The sequence below is a fragment of the Pholis gunnellus genome (assembly GCF_910591455.1).
Source record: "Pholis gunnellus genome assembly, chromosome: 3".
NCBI classification, from domain to species: domain Eukaryota; kingdom Metazoa; phylum Chordata; class Actinopteri; order Perciformes; family Pholidae; genus Pholis; species Pholis gunnellus.
In genome coordinates, this window is record NC_136529.1 from 2666786 (window position 1) to 2689591 (window position 22806).

General features: G+C 41.3%; 1 protein-coding gene across 1 annotated transcript in view; it reads right to left on the minus strand.

The window, feature by feature from the left end:
• The window catches only part of phactr3b (phosphatase and actin regulator 3b), a gene marked incomplete at its 5' end in the record, with an annotated part of 54049 nt that extends 44027 nt beyond the window's left edge, over positions 1 to 10022 (minus strand). Inside the window, one exon of the mRNA XM_079185803.1 lies at positions 9914 to 10022. Within this exon, the coding sequence (XP_079041929.1) occupies positions 9914 to 10022 (109 nt within the window). The remainder of the gene's footprint in view (positions 1 to 9913) is intronic.
• Positions 10023 to 22806: the final 12784 nt, after the last annotated feature.

Consider the following 22806-nt stretch of genomic DNA (forward strand, 5'->3'; position numbering starts at 1 on the left):
TACAGACATCCCTGTCCTGCTGCCTGTCTTAGTATGCATTGCAATGACTTTAGTGCTCATCTTGACTTTTCATCTGACCATCGGGACAAAATCTTAATTTGTGGTGCCTGCAAAGCTAATGGCAGGCAGCCCATACGCCTCAGAGGTACTTTTTTGTGCTATGAAAATGTTAGCATGCTAGCAAGCTCAAGTAAGATGGTGACCATGTTATACTCTAATACCATGTTAGCATGGTCATTTTGACCATGCTAAATTGAGAACTTCTCTCAAAGCACTGTACCTAATAACAGCCTCACAGGGCCTTGAGCGTGGCTGTAGACTCTTAGGCTACATCTACACTAATACCTGCGTTTAAAACCGGGGTTTTAAAACGAAAACTATCTCTGTCCACACGGGCGTTTCAGCATCGTTTTCAAAGTGATTTCCATCCATAGCACGCCTGAAAACGAACATCACATGACCATTCACTTACACTGCATGCGGGTGCCACTGTTAACAGGAAGTAGATTGGTTGTTTAGTTACAGAAATAACGACAGAGTATTATAGTACTCTTCAATAATTAAAGGTCAGGCTTGATACTTCCTCTCTAATCTCCCTCTATATACTCAAATTGACAAATTTAGTGGGAAAAAACAGTTTTATCTTTCAAACTTAGTTACAAGGCTGCAGGCTTTGCTCTATGTCTCACACACACACACACACACACACACACGCATCAAAATTACTTTACAATGAACACATTTCAAAACACAATTTCCTAGAGAATGGGTCAATACATGTGGTCAACACATGTCTCACTCGTTTCCCCTCGGTTTCATTGTTGTCTGTCTTCACACTCGTAGCTCTGCTGGTGGCTGAAGTTCCTGTCACACTGGAGAGCATTTCTGTGAAATTTGAGATCTACTATTGAATAATGACTATAGAGAACACTAAAATACGTTTTCATTGAGCTTCATCCATGCTGTAGATAAACTTTGTCACACGGAAGATAGACAAATGCTTTACAGACTGACTATTCCATAGAGCCCACCATGTACAATGGAAGTGACATTTCTTTATTATTTGTTCTAATACCAGCCATGCACACCTCTCATCACATCTCATTTCTAACTGCAGTTGCTGGGAAATGACTCACATGGATGGGAAGAGAAGAAGGATTTTTTGCACATGCTCCATGCTGAGCTGAGCATGCAGGTAGGAGGAGTCAGCCGCCAGGTGCCAGGTTTGCCATTCTCTCTGTTCGATCACAGCTCTGAATTCGGAATGAGACAAACGTGACTCATGTGTATAGGCTTCCTAATTAATAAAACATGAGGCTCCCCGATTCAAAGGAAAGGAATCCTAATCTCCCCATCAGGCCCCCCTCTGCCTCCTCTGACTGAATGAGAGGACTAAACGGAGGCCTAACGGTAGCTGAGAGGTGTGGGTGCGGTGGGGGTGAGGGGGCATTGGTTTGAGGACCAGGGAGAAAGCCTTTCATGTTAGAGCAGCATGTCAGATTAGTAGCACTGCCCCAGCTAAAATAGGGAGATGATGGGGGGGCGGGGGGGCAATGTGCATCAGGAAAGATACCCAGAGTATGCTGCTCTGTTCAAGCAACCCTCCAACACCACCGGGATATCAGTCAGCGCCATGATTTCACTGTAGAAGCCAAAATAATGTATCTGTAATCAGCACAATAAGAACAGATCTATTATCTGTGCTTTTCATTTTGAATATTAAAGGAAAATTGAGGTTAATTAGAACTGCTGAGTCTTGCTTTTGTTGTTTTGGCCATCATTTCTGTTAATCACGACAACAGCGTACTCACCAACTTCATTGTTAAGATCTGGAACGAGGTGACGTCGCTACAACAGAGTCTGACAGGTCAAAAAGCACCAGCAGGTTGTAATCTATTGTGAACCTGAAATGCTGCCCATCGTCTCACATTGCACCGGAAAAGCTGTTGTAGCCTACAGGTGAAAGTTAAAACAGGAAGTTTGGGGAATGATTTCAACATTCCACTTTGTTTTCTATTCCAAATGAGCGTGACTTATGGGGGTCTAATCGTCTTAATACTAATCTTGCTCCGTTGGACTTCTATAAGATCATTCACAGATCTTGTTATCTTAACTTTAATTAGCCTTTAAGTCTGGTTCTATTGCTAATGTTGCATTCTCCTGGAATCAGGCAGAAGGACAACACCTTCTGGGCGGCACGGGGAAACAATCAGTCCAACGGAATGGCAGGCACAATATGTTGCTATGGTGATGTATTAAAAATGAAATAAAATATCTAAAATACAATTATTTTGGGTCTATTATCTTATGTTAACATTTTGTCTACATTTTGTTTTGTGTTTTTTTACTGGTGCGCATGGAGTTCAACTGGATAGTGGGCAAGAACCTCAAGCAAAGATTATACGAAAGCCTTGATCGGCACAGTCTTCGGCTTATCGATATATTTCGATCTAAAAGAGCATTCTCAACAGACCAAGGTTAGTACATTTTCATTATGCATTTGCATTGTTTTTCACAGCTGATGTAATGACATGACACAAAGTCTCACTCCAATCTCAGAAACGCTGGCCGGCCAGTTAAAGGTATGGTGTGCAGTTACTGATTTCTCAACAGTATGGAAGTTATTAATTAATGTGAAGCATGTCTTATATTCCAAGGTAACAGCTTGAGGTATAATTGATAGTATTCTTCACTGTTTCGAACTGTACTTCACACAGCACACAATTAAACCCAGGGACAGGTAGGCAAACAGAGGCAAGACATAGAGATTGGATTTGTTCTTACATAAAAACAATATAAAACAGCAAAAATGTGCTTCTAAACAGAAACATCCACGCATACATACAAACATACATACTGTAAAAATACGGTGTGTTCATTTAAGAAGCCTGCTCAGAACAAATGCATGCATGAGTTACTCTGAGTTAGACTGCGAAATAAAGCCTCTGATTTTTGGAAATGTTTCTGAGTTGGAAAAAGCCAACCTTGGTGATGCTGGTGATCCTGAAAACTGAGTTCACCATCCATGGTTACTTATAGGTTTTTAATCTGTTTTTAGTGATCTGAAAATGGCTGTTCACAGACGGTCCCCATCCAACCTGACAGAGCTTGAGAGGATCTGCAGAGAAGTATGGCAGAAAATCCCCAAATCCAGGTGTGTAAAGCTTGTCGCGTTATACCAAAGAGACTCGAGGCTGTAACCATGCCAAAGGTGCATTAACTAAGTACTGAGTAAAGGGTCTGAATACGTATGTCAATGTGATATTTCAGTTTTTCCTTTTTGATAAATTTGCAAACATTTCTAAAATTCAGTTTTCTCTTTTTTTTATGGGGTATTGGGAAAAAATGTATTTAAACGATTTTAGCATAGGTTTGCAACATAACAAAATGTGAAAAAAGTGAAGAGGTCTGAATACTTTATGAATGCACTATATGTGTAGCGGCAGTTTCTTTCTGAGTAATTTTTACATTTCCCTTTCCAACACTGATAACTGCTAATGATAATAAACTTGCTTACATTTTTCAGATCAAGCATTGGAACAACGTTTACGGGGGAGAACAGGCACCCAACAACACCAAGTCCATCACCAGTAAGTGTCAACTACAGTATATAAGACAAGATATTAGTCCATTTGAACCACTATTTCTAAACCTTACATTGTGATTAATATATGTAGTATTAAGTATGATTTCTTAAGTACTTTAATGATCTCAGCAAAGTACATTTCTAAGACATTTCCCCCACTGGTCATCGAAAAACTGAGGAACTTTTCCTTTTGCCTTCTTTTGAGTTGTACGGTGGCCCTGAGAGCTCAGTGCACTGCAACTTAAGTAAACACATGCTAATAGACAAAACACAAGCAAATTAAGAAAACAACTTCATCAAATTGACAACACGTGCAGCACTTAGAAAACGCGCTGCAAATTCAGACAACACAACACAGTACAGAAAAGGTGCTGTAAATACAGAAAAAGACAATGGAAGTGTTTCCAGAGGACACTAAATCGTTATGAACACGGCTTGGACAGGCTTGTTGTTGCTACGGTTTGTGACTCATGAAGTTATTGAAGTCTGGTACGTGTATCATCCATTTATGTTTACGTTGTGGACTTACATCATGCTACTGCTCTAGTCTGCGGAAAGTGCGCTGCATGCACCTCGCAGGACCTTGCAGAGCGGAAAAGCAGAATTATAACAGTCATTCTAATTATTTCTGAGGAGATTTGACAGATTTTAAACTTTACTATCTGGTTCAACAGTGTGGACAGACGGCCTGTAGCCTGCATAATAATCATATAGGCATTATTAGACAAAAGAATATACCGAGGTATAGGCTACAGTAGGCCAAGCATTCCCAGGAGACTTCCTTCCTTAAATAATCCCCATACAGACGACTACTACCTTGTGAAATGTACATACCCCCCACCATCACCACCACTGATAAAGGTGCTGCTTATATGGTTATTATGCAAGCTACAGTTAACGTAACTTTTTCAATTTCGAAGCTGAGGTTATGAGATAGTTTATGAGATAGACTTTTTTGCTCTGCAAGGTCCTGCGAGTTGCGTGCAGCAGTCACTTTCCGTGCGGAGTAAAGCAGCAGCAAAAGTCAGTCCACAACGTAAACATAAACGGATGATACATGGACCCGACTTCAATAACTTCATGAGTCTCTGTAGCAGCAACAAACGTGTTCAAGCCGTGTTCAGCACTAGTGTCCTTTGGAAAAACTTCTGTTTTCTTTATTTGCAGCATGTTTTTTAAATGCTGGACATGTGTTGTCAAATTGATGAAGTTTATTTCTTAATTTGCTTGTGTTTTGTCTAGTTGCATGTGTTTTCTTAAGTGGCAGTGTGATGAGCTCTCAGGGCCACCATAGAGTTGGTATACTTTTCAAAGACATGTCATCACCATCAATCCTTTATTTATTTCTCGGGAGAACATTGAGGGAAAGACCCTCAGACATGTCATAACAGGGTAAACGCAGCTGCAGTTAATACAATTATAGGTGGTTGGTTTGATTTTGCTGTATCAATTAGCTTTTTTTTGTGAAAAGTGTGTTTACCTTGCTATGATACATCTGTTAAAAGTGTCCATTGTTGTGAATCCACGTCTTTCGTCTTCGTGATTCACATGTTTCTGACGGGAGTGCTAAGACATGCATTAGGTGCATGTTTAAATTGGTAAACATTTAATAACTAGCATTCTCAAAGCTGACTCGGTGTTCAGATTGCCAGAATGTTTCATAACGGCAAATGTCGGTTCAGACAATTTAATTATAGTTTTGTTTAAGTTTGTTTAAAGGAATGGTAAAAAATGAAAGCCTACTTTCTAAGGACTTTTCAGTGAATCTTAGTGTGTCCTTTTCTCTTGTTTTCCCCCCAGATGCACCAAGGATCGGGCTGATTACTGGCAATTTGGAAGATTGTTCTTTATCTGCACTGTCACTTCTGGTAAAGATTCATTGACCTTTTGCGGTATGTTTTGATTTGACTTATTAATACACTGCATAGTTGGGATTCTGAATTAAAAGACTGTAATCTTTGTCCTCATGTTATCAGAACTAAATGGAGCCCCTTTGGGTCAGGATAATATTATGGAAAACAATATAGTACTGAATTTGGTAAACACAAGCTAAAAAAAAACAGACCTCACCCCCCCTCAGCTCAACAGCACAATGTGTTGCTTTCTCCACCTGTTTCGATGGTGAAATCAAGACCTCAACGTGATACTAACTCTAACAGTCAAGATAGACACATGGAGAAATGCCATTTTTTGTTTTTCAATTCCTCCTGGGGGGCTCTGAAGAACTGTTTGTGAATAATTGGTTGATTTTGTAAATTTTCATCTAAATACATTAAATAAAATTGTTTTAAAATCAATAGTGGTGTGTACTTTATTTATAATTAAGTTTCCAACCCCTAGTTTAATTGAAACATTGAAAGTCTTGTAGATGTATCAATTTATTTTGTATTTTTCACAGTAATCTGAAAAGCTTGTTTCATGGGAATTGAGAATGTGTTAACACTTTATTGAAGGTGTTTGATCGTAATAATTCTGTAAAAATCTGTAAAATAACAGTGTTTCACTGCAGAACTGTTAGTGATATCACTTTATTGAAGGTGTTTGATCTTAATAATACGGGAAAGATCTGTAAAATAACAGTGTTTCACTGCATAACTTTTAGTGATATCCCTTTATTGAAGGTGTTTGATCTTAATAATACAGGACAAATCTGTAAAATAACAGTGTTTCACTGCAGAATTTTTAGTGATATCCCTTTATTGAAGGTGTTTGATTGTAATAATATAGGAAAGATCTGTAAAATAACAGTGTTTCACTGCATAACTTTTAGTGATATCACTTTATTGAAGGTGTTTGATCTTAATAATACAGGACAAATCTGTAAAATAACAGTGTTTCACTGCAGAACTGTTAGTGATATCACTTTATTGAAGGTGTTTGATCTTAATAATACAGGAAAGATCTGTAAAATAACAGTGTTTCACTGCATAACTTTTAGTGGTATCACTTTATTGAAGGTGTTTGATCTTAATAATACAGGACAAATCTGTAAAATAACAGTGTTTCACTGCAGAATTTTTAGTGATATCCCTTTATTGAAGGTGTTTGATTGTAATAATACAGGAAAGATCTGTAAAATAACAGTGTTTCACTGCATAACTTTTAGTGATATCACTTTATTGAAGGTGTTTGATCTTAATAATACGGGAAAGATCTGTAAAATAACAGTGTTTCACTGCATAACTTTTAGTGATATCACTTTATTGAAGGTGTTTGATCTTAATAATACAGGACAAATCTGTAAAATAACAGTGTTTCACTGCAGAATTTTTTGTGATATCCCTTTATTGAAGGTGTTTGATTGTAATAATACAGGAAAGATCTGTAAAATAACAGTGTTTCACTGCATAACTTTTAGTGATATCACTTTATTGAAGGTGTTTGATCTTAATAATACAGGACAAATCTGTAAAATAACAGTGTTTCACTGCAGAACTGTTAGTGATATCACTTTATTGAAGGTGTTTGATCTTAATAATACAGGAAAGATCTGTAAAATAACAGTGTTTCACTGCATAACTTTTAGTGGTATCACTTTATTGAAGGTGTTTGATCTTAATAATACAGGACAAATCTGTAAAATAACAGTGTTTCACTGCAGAATTTTTAGTGATATCCCTTTATTGAAGGTGTTCGATTGTAATAATACAGGAAAAATCTGTAAAACAACAGTGTTTCACTGCAAAACCTTCAATGAAAATTTCCGTAAATTTGTGTTTTTCGCCCTTTATTTGAATTAAGATATTTTACCTTAATTTTACGGTTTTTGTTTGGCAGCCGTTGCTGCCAGTCATTTGACCCTTTTTTACGGGGTTTTTTTTTACAGTGTGCCTGCCTTCTGTTTGGTGCAATGAGAGCAATGAGATTGAAATAAAAAAAACAGTCAAGTTGTGGGCCACAAAACCAAATCAACGCGTTAAAAAAACCCACTTATTGCAGCTTTTAAGTTCAGTTCAAAGCAGGTGCAATATGACACTTTTCTGAATATGACACATTGCATATTATATATTGATTACAAATGCGAGCCAAACCAATTCATTGGGAATATATTGTACAGTTATTATTATTTAATACTGCCTGATGAATTGATGCATTAAACTCAAGTGGATACACCAGTTTTGGCTTCATTTTCTAATAAAATCACACTCGTCTTCACTGCCAGCCGACTGTAGAAGTTGGACTGAATTGGAGTCGCTCCGCCAAGTTCTGTTTGAAGGCGCGTTAAGAGTCGCCGCCGTCTCTCTCCTGATGAGAGAAACACATATCCGGTCTTGCCAACTGCCAGCCTATATGCCAACATTTGAATGCAGCCTGAGTTCTCCGCCTTGGGGCTCAAGCGTTCATCAAAGCATCATCTCTTACAGAGTTAGTGATGTGACCTGGATGTGCTGAAACAAGGTGGCTGCTTATCGCTCGCTTCGAATGAAACTCCAGAAGTCCACATGAAGGGATTCTTAATCCACCGCACATTGTTGTGTTATAAGTCTGCTGTGTCAGGTTGGTACAGCAGAGAATGGCAGCATGACAATCTGATGTGAAAGCATAGAAAAGCGAGTGCCCGAGTCTCAGCACAGACGACGAGGGATTTTTGTCCCGTTCCGGCTGCGACCTTGTGCCGTAAACAAAAACGCTTACTTGTCTTCCCTACGTGCGCTACCCGAGCATCACGACGGAGGAGGGAGTCATCTGCATCTGAAGGCCGGTCTACCGTGCAGCTGATTCACTGTGACACTGCCCAGCCGGGTGCCACGATAATGTCACCCTCCCCTTTATTTCTGGAGATGGTTCTTAAAGTGCTAGGATCCAAGCCGCAGTAGGGGCTGCCAGGGCTGCGAAAAGGGGGGGGGGGGGGGGGGGGGGGGGGTCACTGCTGCGATGCCCGAGCCCGGGAAACGTCAGCTTTGGAGGAAATCTGGGTTTTTTTCAAACTTTGTTAAGTTTGAAAATCGCAATGAACGACACATCACATGGCAATCCTGGAAGGGTTGTCTCAGAGTTGCGCACACACACACCAACGGTGTTACGTAACCATAACAACGGCGACAACCTGACAGGCGCTGGATGCTAAATCCGAGGCAACAACATTCGCCGACGGCAAGAGAAGATCCTGTGGCCCTCGTATCTAAAGATAGCCGGCCCCTTGTCAAACAGACTGTAACGTCACACACACACACACACACACACAAGTGGAAGTGATAGTGTTGCTACAATATGAAGCCAAGACTCCTGTCTCACACACTGCAACCCCCCACACACGTCAGACAATGACTCAGTAACCGAGCCCCTCATTCTGTGAAGATACAGCAGCTACACTATCAACTTCTCTGTTCATCTCGTCTGCTGACACACTGTAACCAATGCAGTGATGATGACTCCTGGCATACAGCGTCCGTCGAGGGCCTGCAAGTCAAAATGAGTGATTCATGGTGCTTTCGTATATCGATCCACCGTTCAATACCTTTCCAAAAACAGTAAATCTCACACCAGCTGATCGGTAGCTGCTGAGCAACGGTGAGCGCCTGCCCCAGCGATTCCCAGTAGGGGGGGGACATGAAATCCCAGCTCGCGAATAGAGACACGATTCACAGTCTAAGTGGCATTTCGCTTTCAATGGCTGGCTGCTGTACATCACCAGGGTGTATTGAGGAAACAAAAAAGAAGAAGAAAAGATCAGTAAGTGGAGCAGACAAACACCATGTCGGCCATGTCGGCTCACAGTTGCAGAGCCAAGTGCTGCCTTCTACCATTTGGAATCGCCATGGAAACAAGTTGTACATTCTATCTTTCCATGCTGCTGCTGCAAAAGACATAAAACATATGAGGAGGACATTCAGCTTTGATGTGAAGGTTTTTCATTTCACAACAGTTAAGTTTGATTTAGGGCTGTCACTCGCAGCTTAATAATATGGGGAGGAACTTGGCAACGGGTGACATCAGGGTTATAGCTACCACTGCCAGTTAGGGTCTGCAGAAGACCAAAAAACAGAAAAGCTATGCATGCTATCAATGCCATCAAATGAACATGGACTCGTACGACACCAGTTGGATACGATCTCGTCATGTTGCATGACACGAATCCCTTTGATTCGTTGACATTATTGTTACATATAAGGCCTTACAGCCCAGCACAGCTCAGCAGCAGCGAGTAGCCAATATGCAACGTTAGGGGACGTTAAATGACGCACGTTTACAGCACACATCCTTCGAATTCAGTGGGATCGGTCCCCCGACATCGTGTGATGTGTCTCCCATCTAACCACCACCTGCCAAAAGGCACAAACTAATGAGCAGATGACATATGTCACCCCCCCTTCCTCTCCTCTTTACCTGCTCTGTGCGCTTCACCCAAGCGGACCTCGGTGATGCTGCTCGGGTCACTCTGAGATCTCCCCCGCTGCAACACGCGAACCTCGTCCGGCCCGTCCAGCGATGCCATGATGAATAGAAAAGCAAAAAAAAAAATATACAAGAGTGAGGGGCGTTATCACCGCTGGCCAAGGTCACTGGCATCCAGCGGTGGAGCAGATTTTAACGTGGCCGGACTGCTGCTGCGGCTGCAGCTCCCGGTCCCCGACGTGCAGCAGTGCTGGGGAAATCCATTACGCGCGCAGCATCATGCCTCCTTCAAGTACTGCTCGTAAATCCTTGTTATCGATCCGAACTCGAGCTGACGTTTGAACCCCCCCCCCCCCCAAAAAAAAACAACAACCCCTGAAATTGCTATGGTATTGCAGGGGAGCTTCAGAGTCATAACGTCCGTGTAACACAAAGCCACTTTCCAAAAGTTGTTATTTACACACCCCACTGACTCAACAGACCAATTACAGTGATGCTGCCACGGTGACAGCTATAGGGTAATGGGACATCTACAATATGAGTCCCTGCAATGATCTGTCGGCAGAAATGAGCCTGAATCAAAAACTAAAATTAAAAGTGCGAAGTAAAAAGCAGCTGGACCCCACAGTGGCTTACGCTACATCTTCAATACACATAAGCAAACATTTTTAAGCGCTAAATAAATATTTGTTCACTGGACTGCGTTGCTCACGATTCTGGGTGTGATTAAGGCTCGCACCTTTGAAGGGATAAATGTGCGCTTTGACGTGAAGCCGACATGTCCTACAGCCCTTGAAGGCAGCGTTGGATTCACGTCCCCTGGGCTTGGTAGAAAATGAGGACTTCTTTTATTAATGGCATTGTCCCACTGAATTGAATCGTCTGTATTTATTTCGGGCCATGGCGGTCAGAAATTATGGAACTACGTATACGGCTGTAAATGAACGAGAACCACAGCGGGTAAAGGGAAGCATTTGATTTTACTTAGCCTAGGTAAGTCATTAGCCAATAGTACTGAAGGGGATGCAAGGGAATTGTCAGTGTTTGTCAGGTTTGTCTGTGTATGTAATATCAGTGAATAGCGCCTGTGCGATAAACTTCGGAAGAACTTGCCTCTGTATGTCCCTTCCAAGTTGCCGTACTGGAGCAGTGTTAGCATTGGCTGTATTAAAAGTGCCATTGAAACAGCGAGGCTCGGCCTTTGCTACGTTGCTGGCTTATCCTGCACACTCTGTATCTGTGCGTCTACACGCAAGCGGCAATCTCCGGTTTCTGATGCCAATGCGGAAGTGCCTTACATTTGCATTCATTCTTCAAATGACCAGCAGGGGGCGACTTCTGGTTGCAAAAATAATTTTGATGTATGAAAATTGAAAAAGATCTTTATAGTGTCATGTTTAAGTTATACAATCATCTTCAAAAGAAAACGTAGAAAAAAAGAGAGGACAGGACAAAACTGTTTACAGGGTTACTAAAAAATATTACATATTCTACTGTTTTCATTGCTTTACTATTCTTTAGTCCATGTTGTGTGTCAATATAGTTTCTGATATTTATTTTTGAACAATTGTATGTGTTGTTTCTTTTTTTAGTCCATTTACATTTGTGAAGATAATATTTTCAAAAGGGGCTCAAAATAAAAATGTGTTTTAAAATGAATTTAATAAAAAACTGACAATTCTTTTCAAAAGCAATTGTTGAACCAGCCAGGGTCATGTCAAATATTCCATTTCTAACCAAATAATTGAATACATAAAATCAAATAAATGACTGATTTTGAAAGATGAGATGAGAATTGTAGAGCAACATGATCATAAACAATGAGGAAATGCACATAAATACAATAATACTGTAATCATCATCTGTAATCACGAAAACAAACAGGACAGCAGCAATTTATCATTTAAGGGACAGTGTGCAGCACTTCGGGGATCTATTGGCATGAGTAGAATAGACTATTCATAAGTATCTTTTCTTTAGTGCATAATAACCTGAAAATAAGAATCGGTCTGTAAGTGACGTATCCAATGAGCCTCTTGGGAGGAAATAAGAAGTTTCCCCTTCCTATCTCCTCCCCTCAACACTGGCCTAAAAGCCTAAATACACAGTAGACTACAAACTCCATGGCCAGCAGGAAAAAAAATGGCTAAAGGAGACCTCTCATCTGTATTTTTTTATTACTGTATTAAGAGGAGTACAGGGCAGTAGTGGATGACTTTGTGGAGTGGGCCGGTTGAAATCACCTGCTACTGAACGTGGCTAAGACCACAGAGATGGTGGTGGACTTCAGGAGGAAGACGATGACTCCACAACCGCTGAGAGTTCTGGGAGAGGAGGTGGACATGGTGGAGGAGTACAAGTTCCTGGGTGTCTCCATCGACAACAGACTGAACTGGAAGACCAACATCAACGCTGTGTACAAGAAGGGGATGAGTCAACTCTTTTTCTTGAGGAAACTTCGATCCTTCGACATGTGCAGCAAGATGTTGGAGATGTTCTACCAGTCTGTTGTGGCCAGTGCACTTTACTTCTCCGTAGTCTGCTGGGGGAGCAGCATTGGAGCCGGAGACACCAACAGACTTAATTAACTGGTTAAGAAGGCCGGCTCCATCATTGGCTGCAAACAAGACTATCTGGAACAGGTGGTGGAGAGGAGGACACTGAAGAAACTATTGGATAACCCGGACCATCCTCTACTGCAGGGACAGCGGAGCACTTTCTCCAACAGACTGATCCAGCTCCGCTGTCACAAGGACAGATACAGGAGAACATTCCTGCCCTCTGCATTAAGCCTGTATAATAAATCACCTCTGGCCAAATCATCCTTCAATTGACTACAACACCGCTACACTGTTTGCTGTTGGTGATCCTTGCGCTACTGTTTTTTACCTAGTTAGTTATTATATATACTGTGCATTTTGTATTTTATTTACATTTATTATATTCTGCTCTGTTATTTTATTGTATTGTATATATTGAGCATTTTCATACTTAATATTTGTATGTTTACTCTGTAACTTCGTTTGCTGCTGCTACAAACAAATTTCCCCCTGGGGATGAATAAAGTATACATCCATCTATCTATCTATCTATCTATCTATCTATCTATCTATCTATCTATCTATCCATCCATCTATCCATCTATCCATCTATCCATCTATCCATCTATCTATCTATCTATCTATCTATCTATCTATCTATCTATCTATCTATCTATCTTTGATGCTCCTTAAATGCACAGTAATCCTGATTCTCTACTCCCTTTTTGTCTTGCCCACATAGCAGAAACCCAAAAAGGACATCTTAAGAGGAACATTACCTGTGTGGTCCTACATGTGATTCTAACCCTTACTTTAAAAAAATGTATTTGGGGATGTAACAACGGATTCCCTTTGAGTATGGGTATTACAATTGATACAGTTCAAACAAGGAAAAACATTTTTTTTTTCTTTAAAAATGTAGCCTTACATAGAGCTACATCGAATTTTAGACAAACTTGTTTAAAAATTCCTGATGAATTTGAGCCTTTCTCTCAAATTCTCCATCAGAGTGACACATTATTTTTAATCTTAACAATTGACTAAATGGCAGGCTTCTTTTTCAGTCTGTGTGGAGGATAACTTGAGTAATATAAATAACCATTTCCATCTGTCTTTTTGCGAAAGACTGCAGTAGAACTCTGATTCTACAGACTGCAGATGCCCCTTGGCATCGCAGCCAATTCCACCACCAATCATTGAGTTTACACTCTCACACAGCCACCGCTTAGCTTTCTGCCTTTGGGATTAAGCTATTTAGATCACGCTTAAAAGACAAACTGCACTTGCTCAAAATGATGTTGAAGGTTATTCCCCAATCAGTCTTTCCATCTTTTCCTAAAGAATTTAAGGTGGGAGTATACGGCATTCACTTTTGCTATTTATCAAATTAGCATACATTACTATCATCCAAAGATAGCGAACACTAGTCTGCCTCAACGGTAACTATGTAAGAAACTTAAAAGAAAGGGTATTTCTCAAACACATATTGCAGGTTATTCCCCAAACACTTGAATAGTCTTTCTAACTTTCCCTAATTAAAAGTATTAAAGTTTGGGGTAGTCGTATCATGTTTCACGGTCAATATCACTCGCTATAACTTACTCAGGTAAGTCTAACTAATAGCTTGGTGATGTTGCAGGCAACCCAGGAAATAGGGCCTATTTAAGAGGCTTTGTCGTTATGTCGTTTCCTTTTTTTCTGTAATGTTTACAAATAAGGCCCCTCATTTGGGACGCCCCTATGGATGGCATAGAGTTACTATGCCGAGCGCGGACTTTGACTCTCACATCCAAAAATGCTAACATATATACGTATATATATATATATATATATATATATATATACACACACACACACATATATATATCTCAAGACACACATGCAGTCCTGCCATAGAGTTGTTATTTTGTCACACCTTTTGCCGTGATGGGATCATAGCTTAGGATATGTTATGGTTAGGCATCACAGAGAAAGCTGGTTGGGGTAGGGCTAAGGTTGGTTTTAGGTTCAAAGTAAAAGGGGCAACAGCAGTAACTCTAAATTCATTTTCCGCACTGGTCATGTTATGTGGTTGACAGTTTGAGCACTTCCAAAGCTTGGATGGGCATGAAACTCTCCCATTCGTACACAAGATGAGCAGCTGTGTTAGAAAATACCTGCGTGCTTTGCAAATGTTCTCTGAAGAAGGAAACACATTCAGTGTGTTAAGGGCTCAGGGATACACAGAAGCTGTTTTGGGGGAGAAACACTGGATGGCAACAACTTTGTCAACAAAACCCTCCTCAGGGTAGCTTTAACTACAGGGAGCAATATGGATATGAAACCCAGGGACAGATTGAAAGCATGCAGTACACCTGTCAGTCCACATGGGGGAACTCTCTCTCTTGCTAAGATGAGAGATAGATAGATACTTTAATAATCCCGGAAGGGGACATTTCTTCGCTACAGCAGCATTTATGGTACAGGTAAAGCAATAACAATAACAGAGTAAAAAATATTAAATATAAAAATGCACAATATATACAATGAAATAGACTAATATTAAAATGAACTAACTAAACAATAGTGCAAAGATTAAAAACAAACAAACAGTGTAATGATGTTATATGTCGTGTGATTAATTTGGCCAGAGGGGATTTATTATACAGGCTTAATGCAGAGGGCAGGAATGTTCTCCTGTATCTGTCCTTGTGACAGTGGAGCTGGATCAGTCTGTTGGAGAAAGTGCTCCACTGTCCCTGCAGTAGGTGGTGGAGAGGGTGGTCCAGGTTATCCAATATGGATAATAGTTTCTTCAGTGTCCTCCTCTCCACCACCTGTTCCAGATAGTCTTGTTTGCAGCCAATGATGGAGCCGGCCTTCTTAACCAGTTAATTAAGTCTGTTGGTGTCTCCGGCTCCAATGCTGCTCCCCCAGCAGACTACGGAGAAGTAAAGTGCACTGGCCACAACAGACTGGTAGAACATCTCCAACATCTTGCTGCACATGTCGAAGGATCGAAGTTTCCTCAAGAAAAAGAGTCGACTTATCCCCTTCTTGTACACATCGTTGATGTTGGTCTTCCAGTTCAGTCTGTTGTCAATGGAGACACCCAGGTACTTGTACTCCTCCACCATGTCCACATCCTCTCCCAGAACTCTCAGCGGTTCGACCAAGATCTCTCTGGTCTTGGCCATGTTCAGAATCAGGTGATTTCAACCGGCCCACTCCACAAAGTCACCCACTACTGCCCTGTACTCCTCCCGTCCGTCCCTTACATACCCGACCACTGCAGAGTCATCAGAGAACTTCTGCAGATGGCATGACCCCGAGTTGTACTGGAAGTCAGTGGTGTACAAGGTGAACAGGAAGGGAGACAGAACAGTTCCCTGTGGGGCTCCAGTACCACTGACCCCCGTATCAGACAGCACACTGCCCAGTCGGACAAACTGTGGTTTGCCCGTGAGGTAGTAAGTGATCCAGGAGACGGTGGACGTGTCTACCCCCACCACCCGCAGCTTCTCACTCAGCAGCACTGGTTGGATGGTGTTGAATGCACTGGAGAAATCAAAGAAAGTGATTCTTACAGAGCCACTGGTTCCATCCAGGTGCGACTGAGCTCGTTGCAGCAGGTAGATGATGGCGTCGTCCACTCCCACACGAGGCTGGTATGCAAATTGCAGAGGGTCCAGTGAGGATCTCACCTGCGGCCGGAGGTGGGCCAAGACCAGCCTCTCCAGCACCATCATCACATGAGATGTGAGGGCAACTGGTCGGTAATCATTGAGGCCAGATGGGGTCGTCTTCTTTGGTACAGGGACCAGGCACGACGTCTTCCACAGCACCGGGGCTTCCTCCTGCTTCAGGCTCAGGTTGTAGAGATGTTGCAGGACATCAGACAGCTGGATGGCGCAGCTCTTCAGGACCCTGGGGCTGATGCCATCAGGTGGGGAGGCAGCCAAGGTGTTTGGAAGGTAAGGTGTGAGGAGGAGACAGATGAGGGCTATGAACTAAACCTATTGAAGAAACAGTTTAGCTCGTTTGCCCTCTCCAGGGAGCCCCCTGGTTGTCTCCCTCCAACCTTGAAGCCAGTAATCGGCTTCATCCCTGTCCACACCTCCTTCACGTTGTTCTGCTGGAGTTTGGCCTCAAGCTTCCTCCTGGAACCGTTTATGGACTTATATAAAGATCGATGAAGTAGCCAAACATTTTCTGTGACTTATGTTATTGTAAACTGAATTCTTCCCTTTTGTATGTGCCACTTATTATTTATGTATTTTTATTTCTTACACCATGTAGTGTCCCTGGATTGAAGTCCTTTTTGCCATGTACCAAACATTTCTAAAACCAATACATATTTAAATGCCAAAAAAATATGCTCAAATTGATAGATTTGATCAAATGTAAAAGTTTGACCTTGACACAGATGTAAAGTAATGTAACAAGATTCTTGCACATTAAAAGTGACATATTTTAATAGTTGATGCATATGGTAAATTAAACTGCCTTTTTGTATGCAAACTTTGTTTGCATCTACTGCCGTTATTGTTCTGCATGGGAAGAATTTCTGAAAGTGTTTGTTGTCCAACTATCCAGTGTTGCTGTTGCTTTGCATCCATGGCTCTGTGTAATGCAAATATGTTGTGTGGCAAAATGTATTTCTCAATGACATTTGAAGATTACTAAATCAACAGGTGATAGATATTTTATTAAGTAAACAGTGTGTACACACTTCTCTGCGCTTCCATTAGAGCAGTTACCCACCCAAAACCATATAGAGACTGTCTGCCTCACGGCCACTTAAATCAAAAGTAAACAGCCGAGGTGTTAAACAAAATAACCTAATCCAAGTTAATACTAATGCAACAAAACAGGATGATTAAATGTGGACTATTAAATGTCAGATTGATTTATTTTGTCTTATTGAAACCTGGCTGTGTAATGAAGAATATGTCAGCCTAAATGAATCAACTCCTCCAAGTCACAATAATACTCACAAGCTAAACCATTTTGTTTAGCTTGTATATCAATGACCTGCCTTTAGTCTGCCAAACAAATGACAGTTCTCATAGTTTGCCTGCCTCATAATTTTTTCGGTTTTCTTGGGTTAGTGACATCTGTCCACCGGCAATTTCAAACAGAGTCCTGTAACATGAGCTTGGCTCGAGCTGCTCGTAACTTCTGACATGCAAAATGCACAAAATATCAAATGAATAACTTCGGGAGAAACATTTACACAATCATTTTGGAGAAGGCTAATGCGTTTGTTAGAAAAATTCACTCGAGCCGTGGTAACAATCATTAAACAGGACATTTATTCTTTGCAAAGAAGGAGACAGAGTTGATTCACATACAGTATACGTGGATCAAGGATGCTCGGAGATCCGTCTCTGAGCCTCTGATATTTATACTAAGTAAACGGTGTCACAGGCAATATACGTCACAAAAGGATAACACACACCAATTGCCTTCATACAGTTACATATCTGGACACTAACAATTAGTTCTAGTACAAAGGTCACTTTTATAGTGGGACGACGCCATGAAGTACTGAAGCCGTCTACAACTTTATTTATCATTACAAGCAGTGCCGAGCATCCTTTCGGATAGACTAAACAGCTGTGGCGCTTAATGTCAGAGGAAGTTCACACAACGAGGACCACATCAGGACACCAGACTTTGTAAGCACACATTAGCAGTCATTTAGATTTTGACCCCAACAGTTTCATGTTGTAGTTCAGTGGTTAAGTATTGTATTAAGACTGATCGTGTAGTGCTAGATACACGAATACGATAGCATTTCCTAGTATTTTCTGGCTCCTGGGCATCAAAATCGGTAGGTTTTAAGGAGTCGTTTCATGCTAAATCTGTTGGCTAAATGTTACTGAAGGATGTGTAATTTTTAGCATGTTAGTTAGCCTGTGCTAGTCCCTCACCTAAGTTAGGGTGCGTTTGTGCATGTGCGATAGTCTTGTCTCCATGTACGCCACATTAAACGCGGGTTCATTTTGCAAGGGTGCAGAACAGCTAAAAAAGCTTAGATATCAAGTAATGACACCAAATATGTTGATTTTGAGCAGAGTAGAAATGATTGAATGAAATATGAGTGTGAATATTGATTTTATTTTTGTATACTCTTGATGTCATTTCGTATAAATTTAAATCTATGCACACACACACAGCATTCGGTCAGTCCTCCCCTAAAGATCAAGACAAAAAGAAAAGGTTATAAATTCAGAACAGGTCACTGTGCTCAGACGTCAGCTCTGATACCTGGGATATATATATAAAAATCATACACAGGTTATTGGTCCAATGGTTGTGTTAACAGATGTCCTTCTACTGCAAACCTGCGAGGTTAAATTAATAACCATGTTTTTGTTTTAGTAATTGTCCAGTTTTATTGAAACACAAAAAAGAAAATGTGTCAATCTACAAAGTTACCTTTACAGACGACACCAGCATCCTCAGAATGACCACAGTTGTGGATTCCTAATCCACTGTGTGTACAGTCAGTTAGTGACGACTCAGTTCCTGAACACTGAAGGTCATCCAGCCAGATTGGTCCACTGCCTTGTCCAAAACGTGCCCTTCTTGGTGCCGACAGAGCCCTGCCACAGCCCAGCTGGCAACACACCACTTTAGCGTCATTCACATCCCAAACGTCGTCACACATCGTCCCCCAATTGCCGTTGTGGAAGAGCTCCACTCTGCCAGAGCAGCTGCTGTTAGAGTTGACCAGTCTCACTGCGGTCGTATCTGGTTGAAGTGAAAGCAAAATATCTGTAAACCTACATGGCAATTGTAGGATGTAAATTACAGCAATACTGAGCAAAGGCCCCATCTCTTCAATTTAACTTTACTTGATAATTTAGCTTCTTTATTATGAAGTCTTACATATCATACATTCCCTTCACACATGATTGTTCTGAGGGAAAGATCAGTAATGATCTGGAAAATGTGGGGTTCTATGATACGCAGCATTTCATACAATGGATGTAAAGTAGGGGTACCTAACACAGCCTGTGATTGGCCGATTTGCGCAATTCCCACAGATTTGAACCCGGAAGACTCTGGGCAGTGCAGTCATTCGTTCTTTGAGTTGTTTACAGAATTTTAAGCCAATAAAATAATCAAAAACTGTGATTCGCCCCCATGGGTCAAACCCATTGGCCAAAACAGAAATTATTATTCATTCGTCATAGAAGCTCGTCAGAGACTCAGTGTTTCTCACAGAACCAGCAGAGAGATGACGTGTAATGGCGGCATGCATTATTTTATTTTATTTTTCGATTTTCATCCAGGAAACATCTAAAAGGTACGGAGCGTTTCAATGTTTATGATGATGGGCTGAGTTGATATCTGTGGCAGATCGATAGTAACGTTCTAACGGTTTAAAGTAGAATAATTTGGAGGTGATCGTTCGATGCAGTTTGTTGTGCTCGTGCTCCTGGATATGAAGTGTGTGTGTGTGTGTGAAAGTGCCGTAGGTCGCGGCTGGATCGATAACGGAGAACATTGCTCGGCTGCTCCTGGCGAGAAATAGGTGAAATTGTGGAAGTACTTGTAGTACTTTGAAGTACTTTGTGTATATATATTTTTTTGAGTGATTAAAATAGGTTACATGGTCCATTTGATCAGAATCTCTTCATCATGTACATTTTTGAAATATTTTAAAATATCATTTCATTCGTTCTCAAAAGTGATTTGTACAGCCTGGGAGCCCTGGGCAGCCAAGCTGGGGTTCTTAGCCTGGAAGCCCTGGGCAGCCAAGCTGGGGTTCTTAGCCTGGGAGCCCTGGGCAGCCAAGCTGGGGTTCTTAGCCTGGGAGCCCTGGGCAGCCAAGCTGGGGTTCTTAGCCTGGAAGCCCTGGGCAGCCAAGCTGGGGTTCTTAGCCTGGGAGCCCTGGGCAGCCAAGCTGGGGTTCTTAGCCTGGAAGCCCTGGGCAGCCAAGCTGGGGTTCTTAGCCTGGGAGCCCTGGGCAGCCAAGCTGGGGTTCTTAGCCTGGGAGCCCTGGGCAGCCAAGCTGGGGTTCTTAACCTGTAAGTAAGTTGGTAAGTAAGCCTGTAAGTAAGGAAGAAAGTAAGTAGGTAAGCCTGTAAGTATGTAAGCCTGTAAGTAAGTTGTAAGTAAGCCTGTAAGTAAGTTGGTAAGTAAGCCTGTAAGTAAGTAGATAAGTAACCTTGTAAGGAAGTAAGCCTGTAAGTAAGTAGATAAGTAACCTTGTAAGGAAGTAAGCCTGTAAGTAAGTAACTTAGCAAGTACGTAAGCCTGTAAATAAGTAAGCCTGTAAGTAAGTAAGCCTGTAGGTAAGTAAGCCTGTAAGTAACTGCTGTTCTCAGGTCCTGCATTTATAGACAAGGGTAATGCTGTATTGTTGTTTAAGTACTTACGCTTTTGTACTTGTTCTGTTGCGGTTTGAGAAGTTGTCGCTCTGTTCGCAAAAGAGGTCTCTCTGATGGATGTCGAATGATAACTGTAGTTTCCCAGAGGATTTCAGCTACCTATACAAACGTCATCAAAGGCAGTTAATTCTGACAAATATTCCGTGACATCACAAAGGCGGTTATTTCTGACAAAGCATTCTATGACATCATCAAAGGCGCTAGAATGTCAATGACTGCGATGTTCCGAATGTTGGTCACATGACTAGACTTGGTCACATGACTTCCCCAGTCTAAAAAAAATGACCACAGTTGTGGGTTCCTAATCCACTGTGTGTACAGTCAGTTAGTGATGACTCAGTTCCTGAACACTGAAGGTCATCCAGACAGATTGGTCCAATGCCTTGTCCAAAATGTGCACTTCCTGGTGCTGACAGAGCCTTGCCATAGCCCAGCTGGCGACACACCACCTTAGCGTCATTCACATCCCAAACGTCGTCACACACCGTCCCCCAATTGCCGTTGTGGAAGATCTCTACTCTTCCAGACTGGTTAGTTGACCAGTCTCACTGCGGTCATATCTAGTTGAAGTGAAAGCAAAATATCTGTCAACAGCAGTATTGACCAAAAGCCCCATCTCTTGAATGTAACTGTTCATTATAATTTAGCTTCTTTATCATTATCATCAACTTACATATCATACTCTCCCTTCACAAATTATTCTTCTGAGGAAACGATGAATTATCTAGGAAATGTGTATTTCTATGATATGCAATGTTTGTAAATTAGGTGTGAAAGTAAAAAGAGATAAAATGTAACAAAACTAGGTATAAAGTAACAGATGGAGCTGGGTACATTGGGAGTTGATTCACAGGTTATTGGTCAGGAATGGAGCTATCTAGAGAGTGCTGCAGGGATGACATCTTTGTAGGCCAACCCGGAAGTTAGCCTCTTACCATTTCCCTCGACAAAAAGCCGGCAAGTGTTAGCCTGGAAGCCATGGGCAGGCAAGTGTTAGCCTGGGAGCCATGGGCAGCCAAGCTGGGGTTCTTAGCCTGGGCACGTTTTGGACAAGGCAGTGGACCAATCTGGCTGGATGACCTTCGGTGTTCAGGAACTGAGTCGTCACTAACAGACTGTACACACAGTGGATTAGGAATCCACAACTGTGGTCATTCTAACTTTGTAGATCTAAACAATTCTCCTTTTTTTTGTGCAAAATATAACTGGATAAATTAGAAAAATCATTGTCATGTTTTATTCAATCTCACAAACAATATAGTCATATAGTTACAATAAAGTGCTGCAGGAATTGGTCCTAAAAACCCAGCAATGAGTTAAAGTTCTCGACTAATGGAAGTCAATGGGATTTTTGAATGCGTATTTGGTAAGATGCCTGACAGGAGGTCTGTGGTTAACACAATCTGAAGAGATTCATGAATTTTGTTCTAAGACATAAATTACGTCAGTAAATATCCCACTCATGAAGTTTCTTTAAAAAACATGGTTGCTATAAAGTGCCTAAATGAGACTGATGAACATCGTTCTTTTTATCTCGATCCCTTATTACTTTTACATCAACTGTACGAAATATTGCGTGTCATAGAACCCCACATTTTCCAGACAATTTCTCATCTTTATCTCAGAAAAATCATGTGTGAAGGGAGAGTATATGTTAAGCTTTCATAAAGATGATAAAAATGATCATGACGATAATAAAGAAGCTAAATGATTAGATCCTGGCTGTGAGAGAGAGCGGTTGAGTTTCCCTCCCGTCTCCGATGACTCACTTACCGGAGTCGGTCGAGTTGCCCTCCCGACTCCGGTGGAGAAGGAGAGACCTTTTTCCACCGGACACTTAGCCGCGTTAGGTTGTTTATACTTTGTTTTTGTTCTGCATCATTTAATAAAGTCCTTTGCTGGATATAAACCTGCTGTGTGGCGTGCATTTGGGTCCACCTCGACATCATCACATAACAGA